The following is a 24211-nucleotide window of genomic DNA, read 5'->3' as shown; positions in this document are numbered from 1 at the left end:
GAATGCTTAGTTTGCAAAATTGCAAAAGAGTCACAAAATAACTATTAACCACATCAGTGAAAACTCAGCAAGTCACTACAATAGAAAGAGAAGGCCCTTTAATGAAAACCTTACAAAATTATCCCAAATTGCACGTGATTTTTAATGGACTGCAGGCACTCTAGGCATTTGTATTTTATTTCTTGGACAAGAGTAAAATATATTTTTTATGCAGAAAAATTGTGAATGTTTCCAACAACTAACACATGGCCTATGAAGGAAAAAATAATGCCATTTTTTTCTCTTCTGTAATAACCTTCTATTGGGCAGCAACCATGTACAATGTGGTAGTTTCCTATGGCTGTAGCAGAGCCTCCCTTTCCACACCCTACCCAGAGTAAATAGCGATTTCTTGGATAATAAAGCCATAATACTGAACTTCAAGACTTTTGAAAATATGTTTCTGGCTATCTTAAGAAATAATCTATAAGTTTGCTAATAAGCAGAAATGCTTTGGAAGTTGAATGTGTTGTCACAAATGGAAGGGAAAAACATCGGATAAATATCTGCTTGATTGATTAAAAACAGAGTGTTCCTCTCCCTGTAGTTTACACCATAACAGTATCGATAACTTGTATTCAACACCATGCACACAGAGAAACTGCGATGCAAAGTAATTTCAGTTTGTACTAAAATAAAAAGCATAATTACCTTGGTATACATTATGGACTACTATTTCCAGATTAGTTATACAAATTAATTCCCTTCTCTTAGGTAACTTGCAGATGTCACCACAGCTTGGAAATATGTAACTGTTATTGTAAATTTGAATATAAAATAGTGCCTTAAATATAAACCAGATAAATGTATTAATTAATAGAGTTTTCAGATAGATAAAAAATGTATGTAAGTTTCCCTTTCAGTATACATAAGTGACCATCATGTAAAATAAATCCCTTCATTCTATTAGGCATAAAAATTCCATTGGTTTGATAAAAGGATCTGAGAGAAAGGTTTAAAGAGTTTATATTTGTTATTTCTGAGTATAATATGCAACTTGAGAAAAAACTGCTATTTTTAATAAGTTAGAATAAGCAAAGAGAATATAATTGAATAAAATGTATTAAATGAATGTCCTTTTATTTCAGGTAAAAAAGGAAGGGAGAGAAAACGGAAAAAACTCAATAAAGAGGAAAGAAAGGATACAAGCTCTGACAGCAAAGGTTTGGAGTCCAGCAGAGAGACCCCAGAGCAGCGGGAAAGCAAAGACAGACAGCAGCAGCAGACAAGAAAAGCCCAAGAGAAACAACAGAAATCGGTATCAGTCAGCACTGTACACTAGAGGGTCCTGTGAGGTTCTTGTAGACTCATGATGCTGCTATCTCAACCAGATGCCCAGGACAGGTGTTCCAGCCATTAGGGCCACAAATGGACAATACACCAGTTACTGCTCTGTCTAAACAACATTCCGAATAGTTGCTATATTCTTCATACAAGCATAGTTAAAAGCAAAGAGCCAAACGTTCAAAGAAGGGATACTTTTAGATGGTTATCTTTTGTGCTTCTGTGTATTTTTAAAAGATGAGAAAATTTGTACATAATTATCAATAAGCTATAAGCTATCCTCAATATAATGAGGACACCCAGAGAAGAAACATCTTTTCCCTATAAAAAAATTATTCGAGTATTGTTTTTAAGAAGCAAAAGATAATTCTGCAACTTCAAGAGGCAGTGTCCCTCCAAGGAAAGGTCAGGGGAGAGAAACATCGCTCCAAGCACAGGGTGGATTTGTCCAGGAGATCTAGTGAATGCTCAGAATTAAGGCCTGGTATTTGGAATCCTAGAGTTTATCATCAAAGAAACAAGTATTTTAAAGATGACTTCTATTGCCCTCATCCTGTACTTCTGCAAGAAACTGAGCATACATAAGAGAATTAAATGTACTGTGTGGGATTGGAGTGAGGCAAGCTGTGGAAGAAGTGACAGAGCTGGAGACCATCTTTGCTTTTCAGTACTGTGAAGGGTTGTGCTCACCTGGAACAGGTCTCCAATCTATGGCAGCACTGTGTGGTTGATCGCCTGCTACACCTCGGTTTATATAAGTCTGTAAACATGTACCTGTAACTTTCTTCCAAAAGCAAAAACATACTTATTAGAAGAAAATTCTGACTTTATAGAGAACAAAACTAGAGTGCGGAGAATGTGACATGTTTGCAAAAGTGTGTGTTTTCTTTCTTAATGAAGGAAAAACAATTTTATTGCCTGCTTAAGGGTCCATCTGGAACTAAAGGGATACTACTTTCTAACAAGGTGTATCTAGTAGGGGAGAAAGCCACCACAATAAATATATTTGTTAATAGTTTTTAAAGCTTCGTTCACTTTGTTTCATTGGGTAAGAGAGATTCAAGAACTAGGAAGGTGAAATCCACTCTATGGGTGATCTTTTTCTGAAATAATTTAGAAGATGAGATTTTCAGTGCTCCCCCCTTCAATATACCATTACCTGAGCCAATGAAAACTTACTTATGATATGCTAGAAGATATTTATTAATTTTCTTACATCAATAAAAATTGTATTATGGACACATGAGCCTACCTAAATGATCTCACTACCCCCTCTCCTTCATTTCTTAGAGATGAGCACCTTGTGTGTTGATTCCTCCTGCATCTTCAACATTTAGCTTTTCTTCTCCATATTTTCTCAGTCTCTGGATCTCTTTTGGGAACTGGAGTCACCCTAGCAGAAGGCCTCAGTCATGTTTCCCAGAGGACCCAGCCAATCTTGAACAGAAGGAGGGATCTCTGAGTGTGCAACATAGACTCTTATGACCCACTTTAGCCTTCTGCAGCAACAGGAGGATGTGCAGCTGCTTCTGTGCACCATGCTTCCGGCTCTCTCAAGATCACTTCTGAAGAACCTGCAATGCCTCTGCATCCTGCCTGTCTGTCTCTGTACACCCTTTTTTCACTAAGTCTACTGCTCATGTGGGCTGCTTGATTTAAGTAGTTTTCCACCTCTCTTTTCCTCTATTAAGATATAAAAGTTTTAAATAGTTCATCACTGTTTCTTACTCTGGTGTTTCTTTTCTCATTTGCACGGCAATCAATTGGATCTATGTCCTTTATTTACGGGAGGTCTCATTCAATCTTCGTATAACACTCATGTTACCCAAGGGAATCAAAACCCATGCTACAAAATTATGTTAAGTGGAACTATGTCCCCGGTTAAGGACTTTTGGATGTATCAAACATCAGCGTTATCTAATTGAGTGTGAGTCACACTCAGTAATCTTAAATATATTTCTCCCTCTCAGTATCTTCACTCTTCCAACAACACTTCATAAGGTCTAGGAAAAGGATACAATGCATTAAATATAGAGCAAACAGAGGCAAATTATCATCATGTATTTCCTTATGATCTTCTATACCACAAAGTATTTATATATCTGATGTACTTAAAAGTACAAGAGAAAACAAATTACAATTGATGTTAATCATAGACTGGATAGAATATACCTGAAGCTATATGGTGACTTGTCTTAAAATTTCAATCTACTCTGATATAAGAAATCATATAATAGTCAAATAAGCAGTGCTCCTTGAGCCATTGAATTATGGAAAACTTTTTGCACTGACCTTAAAAGGCCATGTTGATAGTAACAAACATCCAGGAAATTCTTGATATAGACATAGAATTCAAAAAGAAGACCATCACAAATCTGTCAGTACCTAGTTCATACACTTGCCCTGGTTTTCAAAGTCTATCTATACAACCCCAGAGTTTGGCTTTATAACTGTCCTATCACCAGAAGATTTCAGTTATAATCCTAGGTCTGTTGCCATGGGTATGACAGTTGGGGTCTCCATGTTTTATTGCAATGAGAGAGGGGGATCCAGGGCAGGGAACATCTAGTGTTTCTTCCACATCATGGGGATGCACCTAGTGAGTCCTCACTAGTGAGAATGTACTTTGAAAAGGATCCTTAATCATCCTTTCACAGAAGTGGAAATATGGAGTAGACTTTACTGCTCTGGTATTACTGAAATATACCTGTCTAATCCTTTGTTATTCAAATGAATAACGGAGGGAAGAAAAAGTGTATAAAGTAGCTACTGCCAAGAATAGAGGCTGAGCATCACAAAATGAATGGGAAAGAAAGTGAAGAGTGTGTGCCTTATCTGCATATAGGTGGCCAATGTTAAGGCCTAAATTCTGCAGTTAACTGGGTTATACTTGGGTAAGCCTGAACCAGCTGTGCAGCCTTTCCCAGTCTCTATTCTTTCTGGCGAGAACACAAGAAGAATAAAAATATTCATGACTCAATAGAACAACAACTATTCTGTAGACAAGAATATTTCACACCAAACTAGTGTCTACAAGTCAAGTAGGTATATCAATTCTATTGCTTGATTAATATATGGAATTCCAGCAAGTACACATGTGTGATGATTTCAAGAAATAAATGTAAATACAAGAGTGGTGGCAACCAAGCAGTAGTAACTCAAGAATGAATACAAATTTACAATTTGCCTTCAGCCTTAAAAGCAAGAAATGATTATTCTTAAAAATGTGCACATTTGATACGTAGGCATTAGTAGAGACACTCCATCTCTCCTGCAATTCTATTTCAGTGGCAAGATGACTGGCTAAATTTATTCTCAGTAGTATTGAAACTGTATTTAGGCAAATTAAGGGGGAAAGAATTTGCTCTCAGGCAAATTTATTATGGGATATAACTTCTCACGTGCTATGGGAGTATATGTGGAATTCATCTTCCACAAAAAGGCTTATTAAAGTTGTTGCCCAGATCAATTGAGAATTCCTATTTTAATTTTCCTAGCATGTATTAGCTGTGTATTATAATGGGTTTCACTGCATGTCCATACATTCTCACATGTATGCATAATGTATTTTGATCATATTCGCCCTCCATTGCCTGCTGTTGTCCACCTCCCACTTTCACTGAACCATTCCTCTTCATAAGTAGGTCTGCTTCTGGTTTGCTCTGTTTTGTTTTGTGGGCCCCTGAATTTTAAGCATACTTACAACAGTGTGGGTGAGGGTTTGCTTGCAGGTACACAGGCACCTTGCCAATAGCGACACCATTAAAGAAAAATGTCCCATTCTGCAGCTTGAAAGGTTATAAGCCCAAAGATAAGGGTGGGACTCCATGGTCTCTCTCTCTCTCCAGTGACAAGCTGCTGAGGAACCCAAGCTCATGCCGATTCCTGCAGATAATCACAGCTGCTGTGAGTTCCAGGGTTCCTGGAAGTTGGTGCTTTACAACTCCACTCCTTCTTTTAGCTCTTATATTCTGTCTACCCTTATCCTGTGATATGCCATGAACTTCAAAGGGGGTGATAAAAAAAACTTCCCATTAATCCCTGAGCCTTCAGTACTCACACAGAAAAATTTCCCATTTTAATCAATGATACCTCATCTCAGACTACAATTATATTCCAATGTTTTTTTGTTGTTGTTTTGTTTTGAATTATAGAAAAAGAGAAAGAAACAGCTGGGTCTCCTTTAAAGTAGCCAATAACCTTCTCAGTAAGATGTATTACACAATTATGCCAAACCCCTCTAAAGAAGTTAGATAAGTCCATGTTTCAAAAACAAGAGACTCAAGGCACAGAGAACTATCCAAAAATCACGTGACCAGTATCCAATAAGCCCAGAAGACATTCCCATCTCTGGTCAACTCCAATTTTCCTTCATTATAGCCTTTAAAATCATTTAATTTTAGTTCCAAGGTTGACGGTAATATGTCACGATCTAAGAATCTACCTCATGAAGAAGACTGAGAAGTTCTATTAGGAGAATGACCCAGGATAAGACTCATCCCTGAATAGGTACTCAACATATGGTTTCCCATGTGGTGGGGTCATAAATGAATGCAGCACGAGGCAAGAGAACGAAGAAGGCAGGATGGATATCATGCATCACTGGAGAAAGACAAAGACCAGCCAAAAGCGACTGGCACATCTGAATCCTTGGGAAGGCTCCAGCTTTTGTAGCCCTGTATGGCTCTGGAGTGGATCGCAATTCAGTTATCCACTATTTGTTCTTACGGTGCTGATCAGCACTGTCATCTTTCCCTTAGTTCGCAGGCAGACATGTAGAAATGCAGAAATGGATCTTCACTGTTGGAATAGCAAACTTAAAGGCTACCTCGCTGACTTTCAGAGACACTGAGAACATGTGTTCTAATGTTTGCACATCCTTTTTTGTCCATCGTGTGTAACTAAGAAAGGAATGAGGGAAATGAAGGAAATCAAGGGAAGACAGAAAGGAGTGAAAGAGGAGCTCCATCCCAGCAATGGCTTTTATTCCAGGCCGTTAAGATAAAGGGATAAAAGACCCTCAAGTAGTACAAATAGCCTGTTTTCTAGGAAATCAAGGGTGCAAGCGTTTCAGCAGACAAATTACAAGACAAAAAATTAATTTGGTATGTAAAACAACTTCAGTATCTGTAGTTAGAGGCAATGAAAATTACTCAGAATTAGAGAAAGCAAGATGGCTTGGCAGATAAAGGTGCTTAGCCCCAAGCCTGACAACCCAAGTTTGTGCCCCTGAGCCCACATAATGGAAGGACAGGATGGACTCTTGAAAGTCATTCTATGACTTCCATGTGTGCTTGATGGCATTTCTACCCCCCAACAACATGCATGCACACACACATACACACACACACACAAATCAATCAAAAAATAAATTAAAAGAGATTAAACATTTTTGTTTTGGTTTGGTTTGTATTGTTTTCTTTCAACATAATACTTTATCAATTATTTGGGAATTTCACACAATGCACCCTGATCACAGTAGACTCCCATTCCTCTCAGGTCCACCCTTTCCTGCTGTGTTCCCCCTACCCCAAAAAACACACCAAAGACTCAGAATAAACTTTGATTTGTGTAGCTGGAAAGCTGGCCAGTATTTGGAAAGCCTTTACCTTCCGCTGTTGAACAGACTGTTTTCTCTCTCCATCCCTCACCCTGCTGCCACACTGGGCGTTTTATTCTTGGAGGAAATTATTCAGATTCTTCCCTAAAAGGAGGTCGGGGAAGCACTAGTGCCTGAGGTGAGTGCCCCTTTGAGAATGCAGCCAGTCCCTCTGGTTTGTTTTCTGAAGCTACTGGCATTGGAGTTGCATTCAGAGTGTCACGAGAAGAGCAACAGTAAATACTGTGACACCCAAAAATAATAAAATAAACTCGACTAAATCTTGCATCTTGAACCGGAGTCATTTGTGAGTCAGTGAGTACTACCAGATGCGATCTTCCCAGACCTGCTTTGCCCCAAGCTGCCCACCATCTGACCTCAGTAACTTACAATCTCTAAAGAAGAAAGATTGCAAAGGTTCCACCAGAACGTATTTCAGGCTTATCCAAAGCATCAAGGAGTGTAACATATGATCCTAAAGGAGACATAGACAAGTAGGGTCACTTTAGGGAAGTGAGTCAGTTTCAAGCTATGAACTCTGTGTTCTTGGTTACCAGCTTCTTTTTAATGCTGGTGTTTGACACTGAGGAGAGAGGAGAGCGAATTGCCCAGAAAAGCAACAGCTGCACTTGCTGACTGTGGAATGCCGAAAGAATGGCCTGTTGTGTACACACAAAAGGCTTAAGAAAACACTTTCGAGTTGTGTATACAGAACAGCTAATAGATTCTAAAATGGGGTTATTTATAGAAAGGAAGAAATCTTTTTAGAGCATGTTTGTCTAGAATGTCTAGATATTCCACATTGATTTCATCAGATTCGTGATCGTTTGAACAGAACATTTGCGCACAAGCATTCTTGAAGGCCTTGACAATTTGCTTCCATGCCTATACCTTTCCCAACACTGCTCTCCAAAAAATAAGTGAATTAGATAACAGGTAAAGACTAAATTAACGAAGTATAACTAGGGATCAGTAAGTTACCAAGTAAAATCGCTTTAACAGGGATAATTTATTCCATGTTTAGAGTAGTTACTCTGAGACATGAATATCACACAGGCCAATAAATGCACCTTCCACCCATCAGAAATGCACCATATAAATAAGTAAGCCAAGATTCTGTCATCCTTAAAGTATAGCAAATTATCACTAACAGTGTTGTAACACCCCAGGGAAGCTATCAGACTAGATTCGAATATTCTGGAAGGACTATCAAGTCTCTCAGAGGGCTTAAAGGCTTGTGTTATTTTGCGATAATTCATATATCACATATATAACACCTGGCATTCATAATAAATACAAACTCTATTTAGTAAAAAAAAAAAAAAAAACTATTGTTTTTCAGGGTGATTATTTTTTCCCTTTTCTTAAGTAAGGTATTTCTACCTAAGCCCCTACCCCCCAAAAAAATGCCAGAAAAGGAAAATATACAGAGTTAGTTAGGTACAAATTCACATAAATTAGAGTGATTTAACGATCAACTTGAAAGGAGGTGTATGTTAAATATAAGTTAAGAAGACATCCCTTCCCAAACTGCCTTTTGAAGGGAAGCACTAGCATGCTAAAGGGGGTTGTGGGAAAGTCCTCAGCACTTCCCAAGCCTTCCCTGGGTCTCAGGTTCCAAGTACCCTGGGCCTCTTAGCCACAAGCGGGGTTTCTTTTGAGGAAAACTAAACACACTGTGAGGAACAGGACAAAATGAGTCAGGAAAATGACTTAGCATTGCTTTATATTATAAAAGAATTTTTGAAATAAATGCTATTCAACATTAATTACCAAAGCGGCCCTAAGGTCGTCAAAGGAAAGAAATGAAAACTTGGCTGACCTTTCTTGTCTGCCTTCACGGTTGAACACTCTTCTAGTTTGCAATGCAGAAAAGGGTAAGAGAATCTTTCATCCACAGGTCTTTCCAGCCAATTTGAGTAACAAGTAGAGACATCTGTTGCTTCTTTGGTCTCCTGGCCTAAGTTTCCTTTGAGAAACATCAGGGTTCTGGTCAACACAGAGTCAACTGCTCCCTATCCAGGTGCCATGAGAAACTCTATCTACTCTGGTCCTAGCTCTGATGGCAGCCAGACTCATAAGCAAAGGTGTCTAGTCTGTCATCCATCCCACCACGGAGCTCTCCCATTTCCCCTGCCAGGTAACAGCTCACTTTTCACAAGGTAAACTTTACAGAACTTCCGCTTTAAAAACACAAACCGAAAAAAAAAAAGACAAAGCAGAGTTCTCATAATGAAAGGAAATGAGAAGTAAGAGGAACACACTGGAGGAAGACAGACATGCCGTTTCTCTGGTGCTGTGTAGCTTAGCCCACACCCAAAGTAAACTGTCTTCACTTCAAGAAACTGTCTCTCTATAAATAAACACCCCGATGTATCTCTAAAACATGAACATCTTGGACTGTCATAATAAACATTGCAAAATAAATACGAAATAACATCTGGAAGGGAAGCTTTCCACGCAGTGGGGTGAGGGGGGAGTTGACTTTTCTTAGTACTGCTAATAGAGAATGAATTTCTTTTTTTTTTTAATTTGAGGAATGTTTTCCACTATTAACCAGAATCAAGCAAAGAGTAAATTAGTTTTACTTTAAAATCTCAAATATAATACTGTCTGCAAACTATCTTCTCATAAATTAGGTTAATCCTGGAAATACTTGTTAATTCTCTTATTTACTATTGTTTGAAACCAGTATAATAAGCATTCTCTTATTAATTCAGTTCATTTAGATATGAAAATGGTTCATATTTAGTTTGAATTATTCCTGTATTTAGCATAAAGTAAAAACTATATGTTCATTTTTGGCAAAAAATAAAGAATCACAAAGTCTCAAATATAATGTGTTACCAAGGCATAGCATGTCCGCCATAAGAGGACATCATTGTGATCATGGCCTTTAACATTTCTCATCAAAGCAAGGAAAAGGAGCAAGCTCATGAACTTCCTGTATGCATTCACCTGTGTGTAGCTCCCCATTTAAGTTATGTTCATAAAGAGACTACATGATAGCAAACTTCCCTTCCTATGCAAAATAATTACATATTCCAGTCACTTGAGGTAAATTTAACAAATATGTAGATCCTTGTCCCTCAGATCATTCCACTTAATTTATGGCATGTTCTAAGTAGGATCTTTGTACATAATGAATTAAGCATTATATCTCTGATATCAAAGAAACAAAAGCAATAGAAATGTATATAATATGTGATTAACTTTTAATACCTCCTCAAGATCATTAGGTCACATTTAAATCAACCAATAAAAATTAAAAGGAGGAACTGGAGGGATAACTCAGTGGTTAAGTGCACTTCTTGTTTTTGCAGAGGACCTGTGTCCAAATTCAAACACCAAATAGCAACTCACAACTGTCCATCAAATGCTATTTCTAGGGTTCTGACTACCTGCTCTGACCTCCATGGGCACCAGGCACCTACAGACATTCATGCCAGCAAAACACTCATGTACATAAAATGAAAAAGAAAAAAACTTGAATCAAAAAGAAAATAAATAGTTTATATTCCCTCACTTATTTCTTATTCCCAGTCACAAATCCCAATGTTTTAAAATATTAGATGAACTTGTTACCAAGAAAAAGGTAAATATTTCTGAAGTAAACAATAAATACATTGCAATATTGATTTTGTAGAAGTATCTTTAAACTGCACGTGTCTCTCTTTCCACAGAGTAACATTTGGCAGAGAAAGATCATTTAGCTGAGTCTGAGATGTTGCCTCATCTGTTCATTTGCTCACAGTCTGTTCCTAGTGACATATAGTTATGTATTTCTCAGATGTTCCAAACCAAATCAGCACAATGAATTTTACTTTAACATTTTCTTCTTTTAAAAATAGCAACCATTTTCTCCAGCATTCCCTACCTTTCATTAAATCGACCTAATTGCTATTTGTAGGTGGACTGCATACAGGCTGTCCTAAATTCCAGATTCCCCTTCTGTAAATGTACCCACACAATTAGTTGTAATATTTTTTTTAAGGATCGCCCTGATGTTTCATGATTAAGCAAGCATTTAAACAAAAGCAAAGATGGATTCATACTGTGAGTTTTGAGAGGGGTATTTTCATTTTGTACATGCTTCTCAGTGTAACATAGCAAAACATAACCAACCAAAAATAAATATTCCATAATTCAACAGAAAGGAGAGGAGAGGACAGAGGGACAGAGAGGAAGGAGAGACGAGAAGAAGCAGGTTGGTACACCCCAGTCCTTTGTGTTTGCCTCTTCACAGGGTCCTCCATCCACCCCCTGCAGACAACTTGCTCATCTGTTCCTCTTTCTCTCCCAGTTGGCCCGCCCCATCTGATTGCCTCCAGGGAAAACCAGATGCACTTCTAGAGAAGCTGCCAAGATGAACTGTCAGATGGAATCGTTGGAGAACACAGGACATCAGTTGGGGTGGGGGTTGTTGGGTGAGTTAGTAGGAAAAGCACAGACTTTAAGAACAGGGAGACATGCAATTTAAGTCTCTCTACTGTTGACCCTGTGACACTGGAGAAATGGCTTAGGCACTGATTCTCGGTATCGTCACACAGAAAATGAACCAATTATTACAGACTGTGTAGAGTTACTACAAAGGATAATAAAACAAAGAATGGGACATGCGAAGCACAAGTAGGACCTCCGTGAACTGTTGCTTGCTCAGTTTGCTATGAACACTGTTTAAAACAGAGTTTTCAAGTCAATCTAAAATAGAAGCACTAACATAAAGATATATGAACACACACACACATCTGTATTCCTTTCACACTTACTTATTGCCAAGAAGCATGATTGATATTCCTGATATAAGCCCATAAGACAATTTGTCATCTCTCAATCTTCCTAGAGGAAAAAACAAACATTTATATTCACATGCTGTTAATGTTTTTTTTTCTGATGTGCATAAGGGTGTGGTGGTCAAGAGGAATGAGGCTTTCACTCAGCTGTGAATGGAAAAGAGGTCAAGAATGAGTGTCCAAACCCTGAACCTGCTCCTAAAATTTAACTAATTTTCTTTGCTAGTGAAGCAAAGCAGAGAAACAACAGACTGGGTGGCACAGGCCATGAGAAGACATATAGAGAGAGAGACAATTGCACTTGGAAGAATTAGAGTCTAGTAAGAAATTTAGGAAGTGTGTAGGCAGGAAACCTATAACAAATAGCCATATATGTGTGTGTGTGTGTGTGTGTATAAACGTTCTCAATAGTACCATGAAAATAGTCATGAGGGTTAAAAAACATTTTGAAAAAGCAATGGCATGATTCAATTTCTTTTGCTAAGTATTGTATAGTGGAGATGAACAGGTAGATTTTGCTAAGAATGAGTCAAGACTGATGAGCAACAGTTTTAGACTGTAAAGTATAAAATAATATTCAAATTCACAGTAAATGAAGTCTGAGTCAATGCAGAAAGAGAGGGAGGAAGGGACGGACACGAGGAACCACTGAAAGGTACTGGCCATGACACGTGCCATCCAGTAAGAGGAAACAGGCAAGCAAAATGAATCCTGTGTTTGAAAAGGGGGAAAATGGCTAAGAAATATTAGCACTATTGAAAGCTTAGTAGAAGAAGAATTATGGTAGAATCTGAGACAGAGGAACAAAAAAGTAAATGCACCAAAAACCAAGCAAATGATGATACTGAAATATTGAGAATATCAGTAATTCAAATGTCACAATAAAATCAATCTATTTAATATTGACATGTGCACCTGGATCTCCTAAGATGATAATCTTTCATGAATTGTTTTAATGAAATCAGAAAGATATAATCAAGGCTATGGTATGTTGTAGGAGGCTGCATATTTGTTTCCCAACCGCCTGGCAGCTCAGACCCTAAATAACCACACAGAAACTCTATTAATTAAATCACTGCTTAACCCATTTGTTCTAGTTTCTTATTGGTTAACTCTTACATCTTAATTTAATCCATTTCTATTAATCTGTGTATGGCCACGTGGCTGTGGCATACTGGCTCATCTGTTTCTGGCAGCAACTACACGGTGTCTCTTGACTCCACCTCCTTTCTCCCAGCATTCCATTTAGTTTTCCCTGTCCACCTCTATTCTGTGCTGCACAGGCCCAAGACAGTTCTTTATTAGCCAATGGTATTTACAGCATACAGAAGGGAATCCCACATAATGGTATGTTGAGAAAGACATCAAATGTGAGAAATTGCAGATGTGAAATGAAGGCAATACCAAAAAGAAGTGGTGGGTATCTGAAGCTAGTGGGTAAGAAAGGAAACTTGAGGCAAGACCGAATTACGATACAATTTACTTAGGTTTACCTCACTTTTGTTATTTTGGTAGTTATTTTGGGATGTTAAAAAATCCATTTATTCAGAAACAATGATACATTTTAGAATTATAACACACAGTGGATATATTCAGATTTATCTTTGGGCTACCAGCTCACAAACAATGATATAGAGATTTCTTATTAATTATGAAAGCTTGTCCTATAGCTTAGGCTTGTTCCTAACTAACTCTTATAAATTAGCCTGCATTTTTAAATCTATACTCTTTTATGTGACCCATACTCTGTATTGCCAGCCCATCTTGCTTTCTCAGTGTCTGGTTGGGAACCTGCCTTCTTTTTCCCAGAGTTCTCTCTCTGACTGTAAGTTCCACTTATCTCTCCTTTCTAACTATTGGCTGTTCAGTTTTTTATTACCCTAATTACAGCAATAGATATTAACGATGTACAAATACCCCACAACATTTCCGCCTTCCGTCTAAATGAAAACAGAAGGTTTTAACTCCAACACAGTAAAACTATATACAATAAGAACAATTATCAAGTAAGAAATACATTCACAATGTCTAATCCATTAGTATTTAACAAATTCAGAGAAAATTAACTCTCTTATCTTAGCGAGTCCAAACTTTTGTACCTAGTTTACATTCTATCAAAACCACAGAAAACTGTAACTCTAGCTCTAATCTCCAACCTCATCAGAGACCTGAGAAGGATACAATATTGTCTGATTAAACAGGAAATATAGAACAAGCAACTTTCAAAACTCAGAAACAACAGAAACATCTGACTGCCTGGAGAGCCACCCCAATATGCCTCTGCAATTTTGGGACATCCGTCTTTGGTCTATGGGCCTAGAATATCTGATGGGTTGTTCTGTGAAACAGGAATTTTGAAGGACTGTCATACCTTATCTTGGCAAAGTTTGGCAATCACCTTATTTTGTGTCTTGCTTGTTCAATTTGGACAGTATTCTGTCAGTAGTCAAAGCAAGGACAATTTCTTTGCCCAGTGGCTAACTTGTAATGAATGAAAGCAAACTCCATATGGAGGTTCTTTATTTCCATCATCTTCTTTTAAAGTATATTGGTGCTGCTAGGATCAGACATTTCTTACAGTCACAAAAAGCCTTATGATATTAAAACATTTTAAATTCCACATTCTGTAGGTCTCTGATGTGTTTGAAGACTATTTAAAATATATCTCTGTTTGACTTTGAAAGCATACTTAATATGACTAAAAGTTTGATTGTTATAGATAACTAATAACATTTATTTCTTTACTATCCTAAATAACTTTCTAAGACTAGAAATTTAGATTATATTGTTAAATAATCTGCATAGTTACAATACCTTAAACAAGAGTAGAAACATATATAACCTTAAATTTGTATCAGTATATAAAAATACATATCAATATAGTTGTTTTTAGTTAAAAGGTAGACTCAACAATCCACCCCTTATCCAATCATTTCTATACATTTCCCTTTTTCTCTTCAGAAAGAGATCCCTAAATCTAATCTTCTTTGCACAGCTTTTTCTCTGACCATTTTCAGCAACAACAAGTAACCAATTCCCCTAAATGATGAAAAATAACCATTACTCACTAAGTGACCAAAGTCACCCACCTTACCTCTTTGGAATGTGGGTATTATGCTCTCTAGATGCTTCCTGTTGTCTGGGGGCAATGGCATCTTTAAAAGACCCTGAGAAATTCGGGACAATGGTCAAGTAGAATAGTGTGTGAGGCTGGACTTTAAAGTTACTTTGGATGTAGAATTTTGAGAAAACTGTATCAGAGGCATTCTGAGAGACTTGATAAGCTGAGCTACTTGTTTTCTTTGGTGTCTGGGATTTTTGTTCTGAAAACACAAACTTTTCAGAACAAACAAAAAGGGAACTTATATATCTATATTAACACAACTATGAAATGTATGACATGCACAAGTCAATTACAGATGATTCTTTATTTTATGTTTGAGCATAGAAAGGCATCTGTTAACTTTGTAAGTTTGTTTGGACTATATAACCAAATCTCTATCCATGCAATATGAAAGTTTGGCATGTAATAATAAGTCAATGAGAGGATTTTGTAGTCAATGAGATTTATCATATCTCATCAAGTCTCAGAGTTGTTCGCATAGTTGACTGATCAGAATACATGTCACCTGTTCTGTAGTTTTTCTTGGTTTCTTTCCTTATGTTTGTAGCCAAGAATTTCAGGAAGTCTCACCCAATCAAATCTGATCTTTATTAATTTTGAAGAGAACCATAGCTTTTTGTTTCCCATGAAAACGAAGGTATAACTTCTCCCCCAATGCAGTATGTGTTCTTTTTAATTTTTGTTTTGAAGTTTAGACAGTCTTAAAATAGATTGGTTTAATGTAGCAGTTTCCATACTCCAACATCTCCTGCCTATCTAGTGACCATTCAACTATTTATTACACCAATCCTGGCAATACATCTTTACAGTGTCCAAATACCCCACAACATGTGGGGGTATAAAACTTTCTCAATGTTTTCAAATGGCGTGTTTTATAATGAAAGAAACTTGACCTGAACATGCTAGTTTATTACACAAAGGGAGAGAAGAAGTATTTTTTCTTTCTTTTTAAAATGCTTTAATTGAAATAGAATTACATCACTTCTCCCTCCTTTTTCCTCCCTCCAGCCTCTTCTAGTTACCCTGCCTTGATCCCCTCCCATGCCCCCTTCTTCTCAATTCAATTTCCTTTTTTTAAGTATATTTAAATAAATGGACAATTTTTAGAATTTTCCGAATCTCTGACAAGACTAGAAGTACCACTAAAACTATTCATTGTGATGAATTCATCCTAGTTTCCATAGTATTTCCAACTGATTTGCTCCAACACATCGTTCCAGCGCTCTCTTTATATTCTCCACAGTACTTAATGATTCCAGTAAGAAGATTCCTGCCTTTTCTTTTACTTAACTGTCTGATTTTCTATATATGAAACCAGAAATGATATTCACTTTAACTGTTTTTCAACTACAACTCCTTTGAATTTAGGTCAAGATTTTCAACATTTAGACAATACCTCATACTCTAATAGTGGCCAGAAATTTACAAATACTGAAGACCCTAGCTGTGACTGTTTATATCTATGTGCTTAACTTGGAGAATCTGTCAAAGCCAGGAAACTAGAAAAAGAGTGTTTGGGATTTGGGATGGAGGATGCATTAAGAAACAAGGGTAAGTAGAGTCCAAGGAACATTAAAATAGGAAGAACAGCAGAAGGTAGAAAGATTACAGGAGAGGAAAACTACTATTGCTGTTTAGGAATTTGGACATTGCATCAAACTGCCTTCTAAACATGTGTTTTTACCCATAAACAAATGCTATCAGTCTTAATGTCCATTGTCATCATGAACTCACAGCTGCTATGGTTACCTGCACTATGTCTGCCCAAGATTTTACCTGTCAAGTAGCTAGCCATGGATAGTGGAAGAGGTCATGGGACTGTGCTCTCATCTGCTGAACTATTGGCTGAGAGACCCTGGTAGAGGGGAAGTCATTATCTTCAGATAATCCAAATTTCTTTAGGATTTACTGTTGAGCAGAAGGGTCCACACTACTGCTCCATCTCATAGCCACGCTGATGACTGGTTAAACTCAGCAAATCCCAAAACAAACCAAAAAGACATGAACATGGGAGAGTGCCCTGTACAGAGGAGTGGATGATCAACTGGAGAGTAGCCAGTTTGAATTATACACATGCATGAAATTGTCCTCCAACAAAATTTAAAGAAAACTTATAAGACCCGATCAATTTCTACTCATTGAATGTTACTTTACTAATGAATTGTTAATAAAGTTAAGAGAGATTATTTTAAATATGACATGCTATAAATGTAAAGTAATAATGGCATTTATATCAATTTAAGGATGCCATTTCTCACTCCACAAAGCTACAACTATAATTTGAACCAAGAGTTCAGATCAATGAGAAGGCAAACTTTATGTTGACACCATTACCCAGTAAAATATTTTACTAAAACTTTAAACACTTTAATTGTAAATCTCCGCTCTTTATTTTCTACTTTTCCAATATCTTCAGTAGCAGCCCACTGTATGCAAGCTTGTCTGATTCACCTTGTGGTATTATGTAGCAGCTTTACAACTCTTTTACACGTTGGCATGATTTCAGCTATTCAATTAAAAATGAGATGTTTTATTAAAGTAGTCAGCTGCTGACACAAAGCATCTTTTTCTTTTCCTATTCAGCAAAAACGCAGCTAAACACTCTCCATTAACTTCTTATTTAACAGCTAAAAATAGAAGCCTAATGTAATGTTTATAATACAGATCCAGTGATAAATATAGAATTCTAGTATTTTGCCCAATGGAAATTCAAGCTGAAGTAAAATGCATATCTTCATGTTTCTTCTGAGCTAATGGTAGAGAAATACTTAATTTCTAGCTAGATCCTAATGTGTAAAATCAGACACAAGGTCAGAAAAGTCAGTTTCTTGTGTCTGTGCATCCTTTGAGGAAAAAATAACTTGAATACATGTGAGCACACACACATATTCAAAAGCAACTGACTTTAAGGTTGCTTTATTTCCAAACATATTCTCTTTACCATGAGTAAGGAGCCATTCTCTGAGAAACAAGTGGAAATTCTTCAACTGAAAAGTTGCCTGTGGATATATGACAACATTCTAAAAATAACGTGAAGCATTGGATATAGAAGCAGGAAACCCACACTTAGCCCTGAGAGGGTTTAGCACAGGAAGCCTGACCCACAGCAGTGTTCACACCTTGGGCTCTGCTTTCTCGTGGTACTTTCCTGCTGCATGGCTCTTGTTGTTACTTAAGGCTTGTTACAATAATATATTAAGAAATCTTCATGGAGTTATATTGACCAAAAGACCTAATGGGGTTTTCTTTAGGATGTCTTTATCAGTAATATTGAGAATCAGCTCTGAAGAATGGGCTTTGTATCCTATTGAATAACTCTGTGTAAGGGATCGTGTTAAAAATCATCAGTATCAACTACAAGTTACATAATGGTGTGCTGGAGTCTGTATCCTTCAACCTGTCTCATTAATCTAGACTAAGCTAAAATAATGGATGTTTCCTTAAATTTGAAGCAATAAGGCAATGCAAAAAGAAATAACTGAAGGACAGATTGAGAAAAATCAAAATAGGAAAAGAATCACAGTCTAGAATGATAGGTTTGGGACAAATAAGGAAAGCATGGGCCTCCATTAAAGAAACTACACACAAACAAGGGATTAAGAGCAATTGACACGGACAAAGCTCATCCTGTGGAGGTTTTACCTGAACCCCAGTTTAAAAGAAGAGAGAAAATCTAACATGGGACCTAAAGGAGCTTTAAAGGAACATTGTTTAGTTGGTAACTTGTTCTCTAAGGTATAGAAACTGATATTTTTACAACATTAGAGTCTGAGAGCGATCTAATCTAAATTACATTCCTGGGGTAAAATTTCTCAAAGACACTGGAGTCGTGTCCTTATGAGCACATTGGGAATCTTTAAAAGCAATCATGCAGCTGTGTCTTCAAGCTATTACCTGACAGCTCCAGTGCACATCTGAGCTTGATCAAAAACCGTGACTAGTGAGCTTGGTACCTCAATGTAGAAGTCACATGCTGCAGTCTGCATGAGAAACTGGGGGGGGGGGGGGGGGGTTAGGGAGAGAAGTGAAGAGTGGATAAGTCAGACAGGAAACTGTGCAGATCAGAAGGCAGGAATCCAAAGGATGAGATGGATGCTACCTTCACATTTGGCAAAATCATGCTTTTCTCTTCCATACCAGTTCTGCTTCTACCCTCACAACTCGCCACATGCTCCACAGAGGCACAATCCCATTATTGTCTTTTCACCTCTCCTACTTTCCACCTTGATGTCTGGCACTTTGGATTGAGAGTAACCCAATACTCCCACCTCTGTATGTTCATGAATACCCTAAAGGAAACCAACGTGGACTGTAACCAGCTCTGGGATTATCATTTCTAGTTTTCCATATTATTTCACAATCTCTACAGTTTTCTGCTGTCTCTATCTTTTGGTCTTCTAGTAATATTAAAATCTATCTTAATTTCTTATCTGCATACTTGGTTCATTCAATTATTTACCTGAGGTCATTTTTTCTCATTTATAAACAGGCATAGTAATACCCGCCTTATATATCTGATGTTACAAACAGAGATCAGATATGCAAATCAGCATCTCTTCTTGCGAAGAGGATACATTGAATGATCTATTTTATTCATGCTGTACAAATAAATATTGTGATTTATTACTTATAAAACTCTTTTTGAGACTATAAGTTGTCCTCCTCTGTCCTTCCTAAAATCTCAGATCGAACCCTACATCAATCAGTCCCTCCCTTTCCCATCATATCTGGTTTCAAAACCCCGTTGAGAAAAAAAATACCATGGTGGCATGGATTGATGCCACTACAAACTTATAGTCTCCCACATCAGTGGAGCTATTAACACCACACAGTAAAATTTCCAACTGCTCATTGTCCATTTCCTCTTCTGTATCCAACAATAATATTTTTGAACCTTCACCACTTTGATGCTCTCCATCACTCTTAGCAAATGAACTCTACGTCAGAGAGAAAATGCAGACCCTTTTGCAAGAATGCTTTTCCACTTCCAGATCCTGCCCCACAATACACGCTGCAAACTGGCTGCTCTGTGTATTGGGTGTCTATGTGCTGTTTGGACCATGTCTTTCTATATCTGTAGGTTCCTTCATTAAATCAGGTATATTTCAAGAGTCTTTTTAAATTTCTCATTTACCATATCCCATTTTGTTGCTGTTGTTTCTTTAGAGTACTATGTACTCACATGTACCTCCCTATTTCCTGAGACTGTCCGATCCCCAATCTGTGTCTCGTTATCTCTGTCACAGCTATTCCCACCTTGCAGATGTTTCTGGTTTACTAAAATTACCAGGCATATTTCAGTTCTTACCTTATGTGTCCTCTGATTGCATGAGATCCTTGCCTTCCCCCTTCTTAATGCCCTTTCCTTGCATGGTTTCTATGGTATTGCTCAGTCTTGATTCTCTTTCTTTATCTGCCATATGAAAAAATCTTGTACATCTGTAAGATATTAAGCACATTTAACATAGATCCTCTAACATCCAAATTTCTAACCCTAATCTTCTCCATATCCTTATCACTAATGGATAATTCAAAGGAATTCAAATGAAACTCATCTTGGATGTCCTATATAGCATTCCAAGCATATGCTGGAGCAAAATGAGTTGTCATCTTCCTGGTGTTAAATTTGCATACCTTCTGTCTTTTCTAGCTTGGTTAGCAGTATCACATCAAACCCTCTCTCTTAAGCCAGAAGCTTATTTAATCTGCTTGTGGGGTCTGATCCAATATTCTATATTATGTTTAAATCCATTCTTTTATTATCTTCCTGTGATCACTGTTGTATGCCTGGATGTTGTTATATTTCCTTCAACATATCCCTCCTTTGTCTCTGTCAGAAGGAAATGGATGATATTAAGCACCATACTGCTCTTAGATAGCCATTCAAATGAAATTTCCTTATACCTTCCAACTTTAAAAACAAGCTAGTAACAACTAATTTGTATTGTACTAAATACTCTCTGCATGACAGTAACTTTTTATAAATTCATCTTAAAGATAATCTTTTAGAATAAAAATAAAATAGGAACAAATGGAGATATCCAAGATTTAACTATTAGGAAATGTAGTAAAGACAGAATTCAAAAAAAAGACTTTCTGATTTTTTTTCTTTAAAAAAGTTTTTCATAACATTTGCTACAGAAATAAGACAAAGATGGCCTTGTGTCTTGGTTCCTAGTTTATTTATTTCCCCATAGGAGACTGAAATCACTAGCTTAAAATCCTGTGCCAAACTTAAATTTAGACATTCAATTACCTTAATCAAGTCAATCAAACAGGATTTTAGACATTTAGAGACTGCCAGCTGTGCACTCTTGCAAAACTCCATACTGCATCTGCTGGCCACTAATAAAAGTTTTGCAATTAGAGGATCCCAAGATACTACAACATTTTTAAACACAGTGGAGTGGAAGCGAGGGGTAATAAGAGTGGGATTTGAATTTTACTCTTAGCTAAGTGGTTTCAGAAGTACTCAAGAATTTCCTCAGAGAAGTTTCCACAATACGTGTGATATTTCAACAGATTCTCTCTGGGATGACAATAGATTTGGGGAGACAAAATACAGAGGAAGCAGCTCAAACAAGTTGATATAGCAGGAGGCAGCTAAAGTGGATCTGGTAATAAAGGGTCATACCTAGAGCTATTTTCAAAACTGAGCTATTGGATTTCTCACCAGCTATAACTGGAATGTTCAGGAGAAAGAGAAGGCCAAGAATGACTCCAGTTCTTTCTTGTAACTAGAAAGGTGAAGAGGCTGAGAGACTCTGGGAGAAGACTTAGTACTTACTTTTACTCTTCAAGTTTATCCTTTCTCCTCAATGTATAAAAGTGACTATGACATAAAAGCTCTTAAAAATACATTGATCCATGAAGAAAGATGTAATGCAAAGCAAGCAATCTTATTTCCAATTGTAAAATTGAAATAATGTCAAGGCAGAAGGATCAGGATGTTCTAGGTTCTCTGATATTCCACATGCTTCAAGGAGTTTCACAGCTCTGAATACATCCATAATGCATGACACAAGCAGGAACTGCTTAAGACTTGCAAAATCTTAAGGGTTGCAAAAATACAGTACAAACACCAGAGTGGATTTATTTTTGAAAAATCTATTTTTTAGATTTGTTTTATAATCCTCCTTTCCTCTTCCTTTCTTCCTTCTTCCTGACCCTTCTGCTTTGCCATATTTTTTCCTCTTTTCTTGTATTAGAATATGTTTACCTTGGGTTTACCTGTGTCCTGTTTCATTTTCAAGGCATTGTTTTAATCCTGAGTAGAGGAGGAGGCTACTTGTGCATTTCCTGGCCACCCAGACTCCCAAAATAATCACATAGAAACTGTATTAATTAAATCACTGCTTGGTTTATTAGCTCTAGCTTCTTAATGGCTAGCTCTTACATCTTAATTTAACCCATTTCCATTATTTTATATTTTCCTATGAGGCTCATGGCCTACTGGCAAGGTTTCTGCTGGTGGCTTGCATCTTTCTCCTCTGGTAGTTCCAAGGTGTCTCTTTACTCTATCTTCTTTCTTCCAATATTCAGTTTAGTGTTCCCTGCCTACCTCTGTTCAGTGCTGCTATAGATCCAAAACAGTTTCTTTACTAATCAATTGTAATCACAGCATACAGAGTGGAATCCCACATTACCTCCCCTTTTCTGTCTAAATAAAAAGGAAGGTTTTCATTCTAACATAGTAAAATTACATATATTAGCCGGTTATAAAGCAAGAATGATAGTTAAAATATTTATATCTACTTTATCTTTTATCATAACTAAGGAAAACTATAATTATAACTATTCTTCAATTTCATCAAAGACTCCAGAAGGATATAACATTACCTAATATTAGGGATAATAACAGCAGGAAGTGCATTGTAAGCAACTTCCTAAACTCTAGAATTGACAGAGACATTTTCCTGCCTGGACAGTCACCCAAAGTTCTTTAGTAAAATTGGGGCATCCATTTTCAGCCTACAGGCTCATAGCATCTATCTAGCAGACTTTCCCATGAAGCAGAAAATTTCAAAGACAGTTAGTTCCACCTATATTGGCAGTTTGTCAGTCACATTTTTCTGTGTCCTGCAAAAAGTCTATCAGACTCTTTCATGAAGCAGGAACCCTGAAGGATCATCTCACCTTTAGGCAGTTCAGCAGTCATTTCTCTGTGGGTCCTGTATGTCCAATTCATACAGCATAGCATCAAGCAGTCCAGACAAGGGCCGTTTCTTGCCCAAATGGCTAACCAATGCCATTAGGAAGGTCTTTGGTGCTCATCATCCTCTTGAAGTAGATTGGTGCTGCCAGGAGCAGATGTGTCTCGTTGGTATGAAAAGTCCTAACTTCTTAAAACATTTTAAATTGAGACTCTGTCTCTACCTCGATCCATCGCCAGATGAAGGTTCTAAGGTGATATGCAAGATATTCATCAGTATAGGATAGGGTCATTTCAGATTCCCTCTCCTTAGTTGCCCAAGGTACCAGCTGGGGACATCTCCCTGGACACCTGCGAACCCCTCTAGAGTCAAGTTTCTTGCCAACCCTAAGATGGCTCCCTTAGATAGGATATATACTTCGCTGCTCCCATATCCTCCCTTCCTATATCCCAACCATCCCAATCCCCCGAGCTCCTCCCATCCTCCCCTTCTCATGTTTCTCATCCCATTTCCCCTTTGCCCCATGCCACCTCACCCACAAGTTCCCAGTTTTTGCCCTGCAATCTTGTCTACTTCCCCTCTCCAGGCGGATGACTATATGATTTTCTTTGGGTTCACTTTCTTATTAAACTTCTCTAGGATCACAAATTATATGCTCAATGTCTTTTATTTATGGCTAGAAACCGATTATGAGTGAGTACATCCCATGTTCCTCTTTTTGGGTCTGGGATACCTCACTCAGTATAGTGTTTTCTATTTCCATCCATTTGCACGCAAAATTCGAGAAGTCAATTTGGAGCAACGGTCTGAGCTCTTAAGGTCCAAATGAGGAGCAGAAGGAGGGAGAACATGAGCAAGGAAATCAGGACCACAAGGGATGCACCCACCCACTGTGACAGTGGAACTGATTTATTGGGAGCCCGCCAAGGCCAGCTGGTCTGGGACTGAATAAGCAGGGGTTGAAACTGGACTCTCTGAGCATGGCGGACAATGAAGGCTGATGAGAAGCCAAGGACAATGGCACTAGGTTTTGATCCTAATACATGAACTGGCTTTGTGGGAGCTTAGCCTGTTTAGACGCTCACCTTCCTGGACATAGATAGAAGACCTTCGTCTTCCCGCAGGGCAGAGAATTTGGACTGCTCTTCAGTATCGAGAAGGAGGGGGAATGGGGTGGGGGGAGGAAAAGAGGAGTGGGGATAGGGGGAGGGGAGGGGGA

The 24211-nt window shown here is 37.7% G+C and overlaps 1 protein-coding gene across 2 annotated transcripts in view; it reads left to right on the top strand.

Annotated features, from left to right (window-relative positions):
* Positions 1 to 2926, top strand: part of Rspo3 (R-spondin 3) — an 84133-nt gene extending 81207 nt beyond the window's left edge. Inside the window, exons 5-6 of one of the 2 annotated variants that reach the window (XM_057762030.1) lie at positions 1128 to 1297; positions 2685 to 2926. In XM_057762030.1, the coding sequence (XP_057618013.1) occupies positions 1128 to 1297; positions 2685 to 2720 (206 nt within the window). In that variant the 3' untranslated portion in view covers positions 2721 to 2926. Of the gene's footprint in view, positions 1 to 1127; positions 2663 to 2684 lie in introns of those variants that run through there. The other variant, XM_057762031.1, reaches the window with a different exon arrangement.
* The last annotated feature ends 21285 nt before the right edge of the window (positions 2927 to 24211 follow it).

The sequence above is a fragment of the Chionomys nivalis genome, chromosome 2 (assembly GCF_950005125.1).
Source record: "Chionomys nivalis chromosome 2, mChiNiv1.1, whole genome shotgun sequence".
NCBI lineage: Eukaryota > Metazoa > Chordata > Mammalia > Rodentia > Cricetidae > Chionomys > Chionomys nivalis.
Note: the sequence above shows the minus strand (reverse complement) of the source record. Positions and strands in the feature narration are given on the sequence as shown.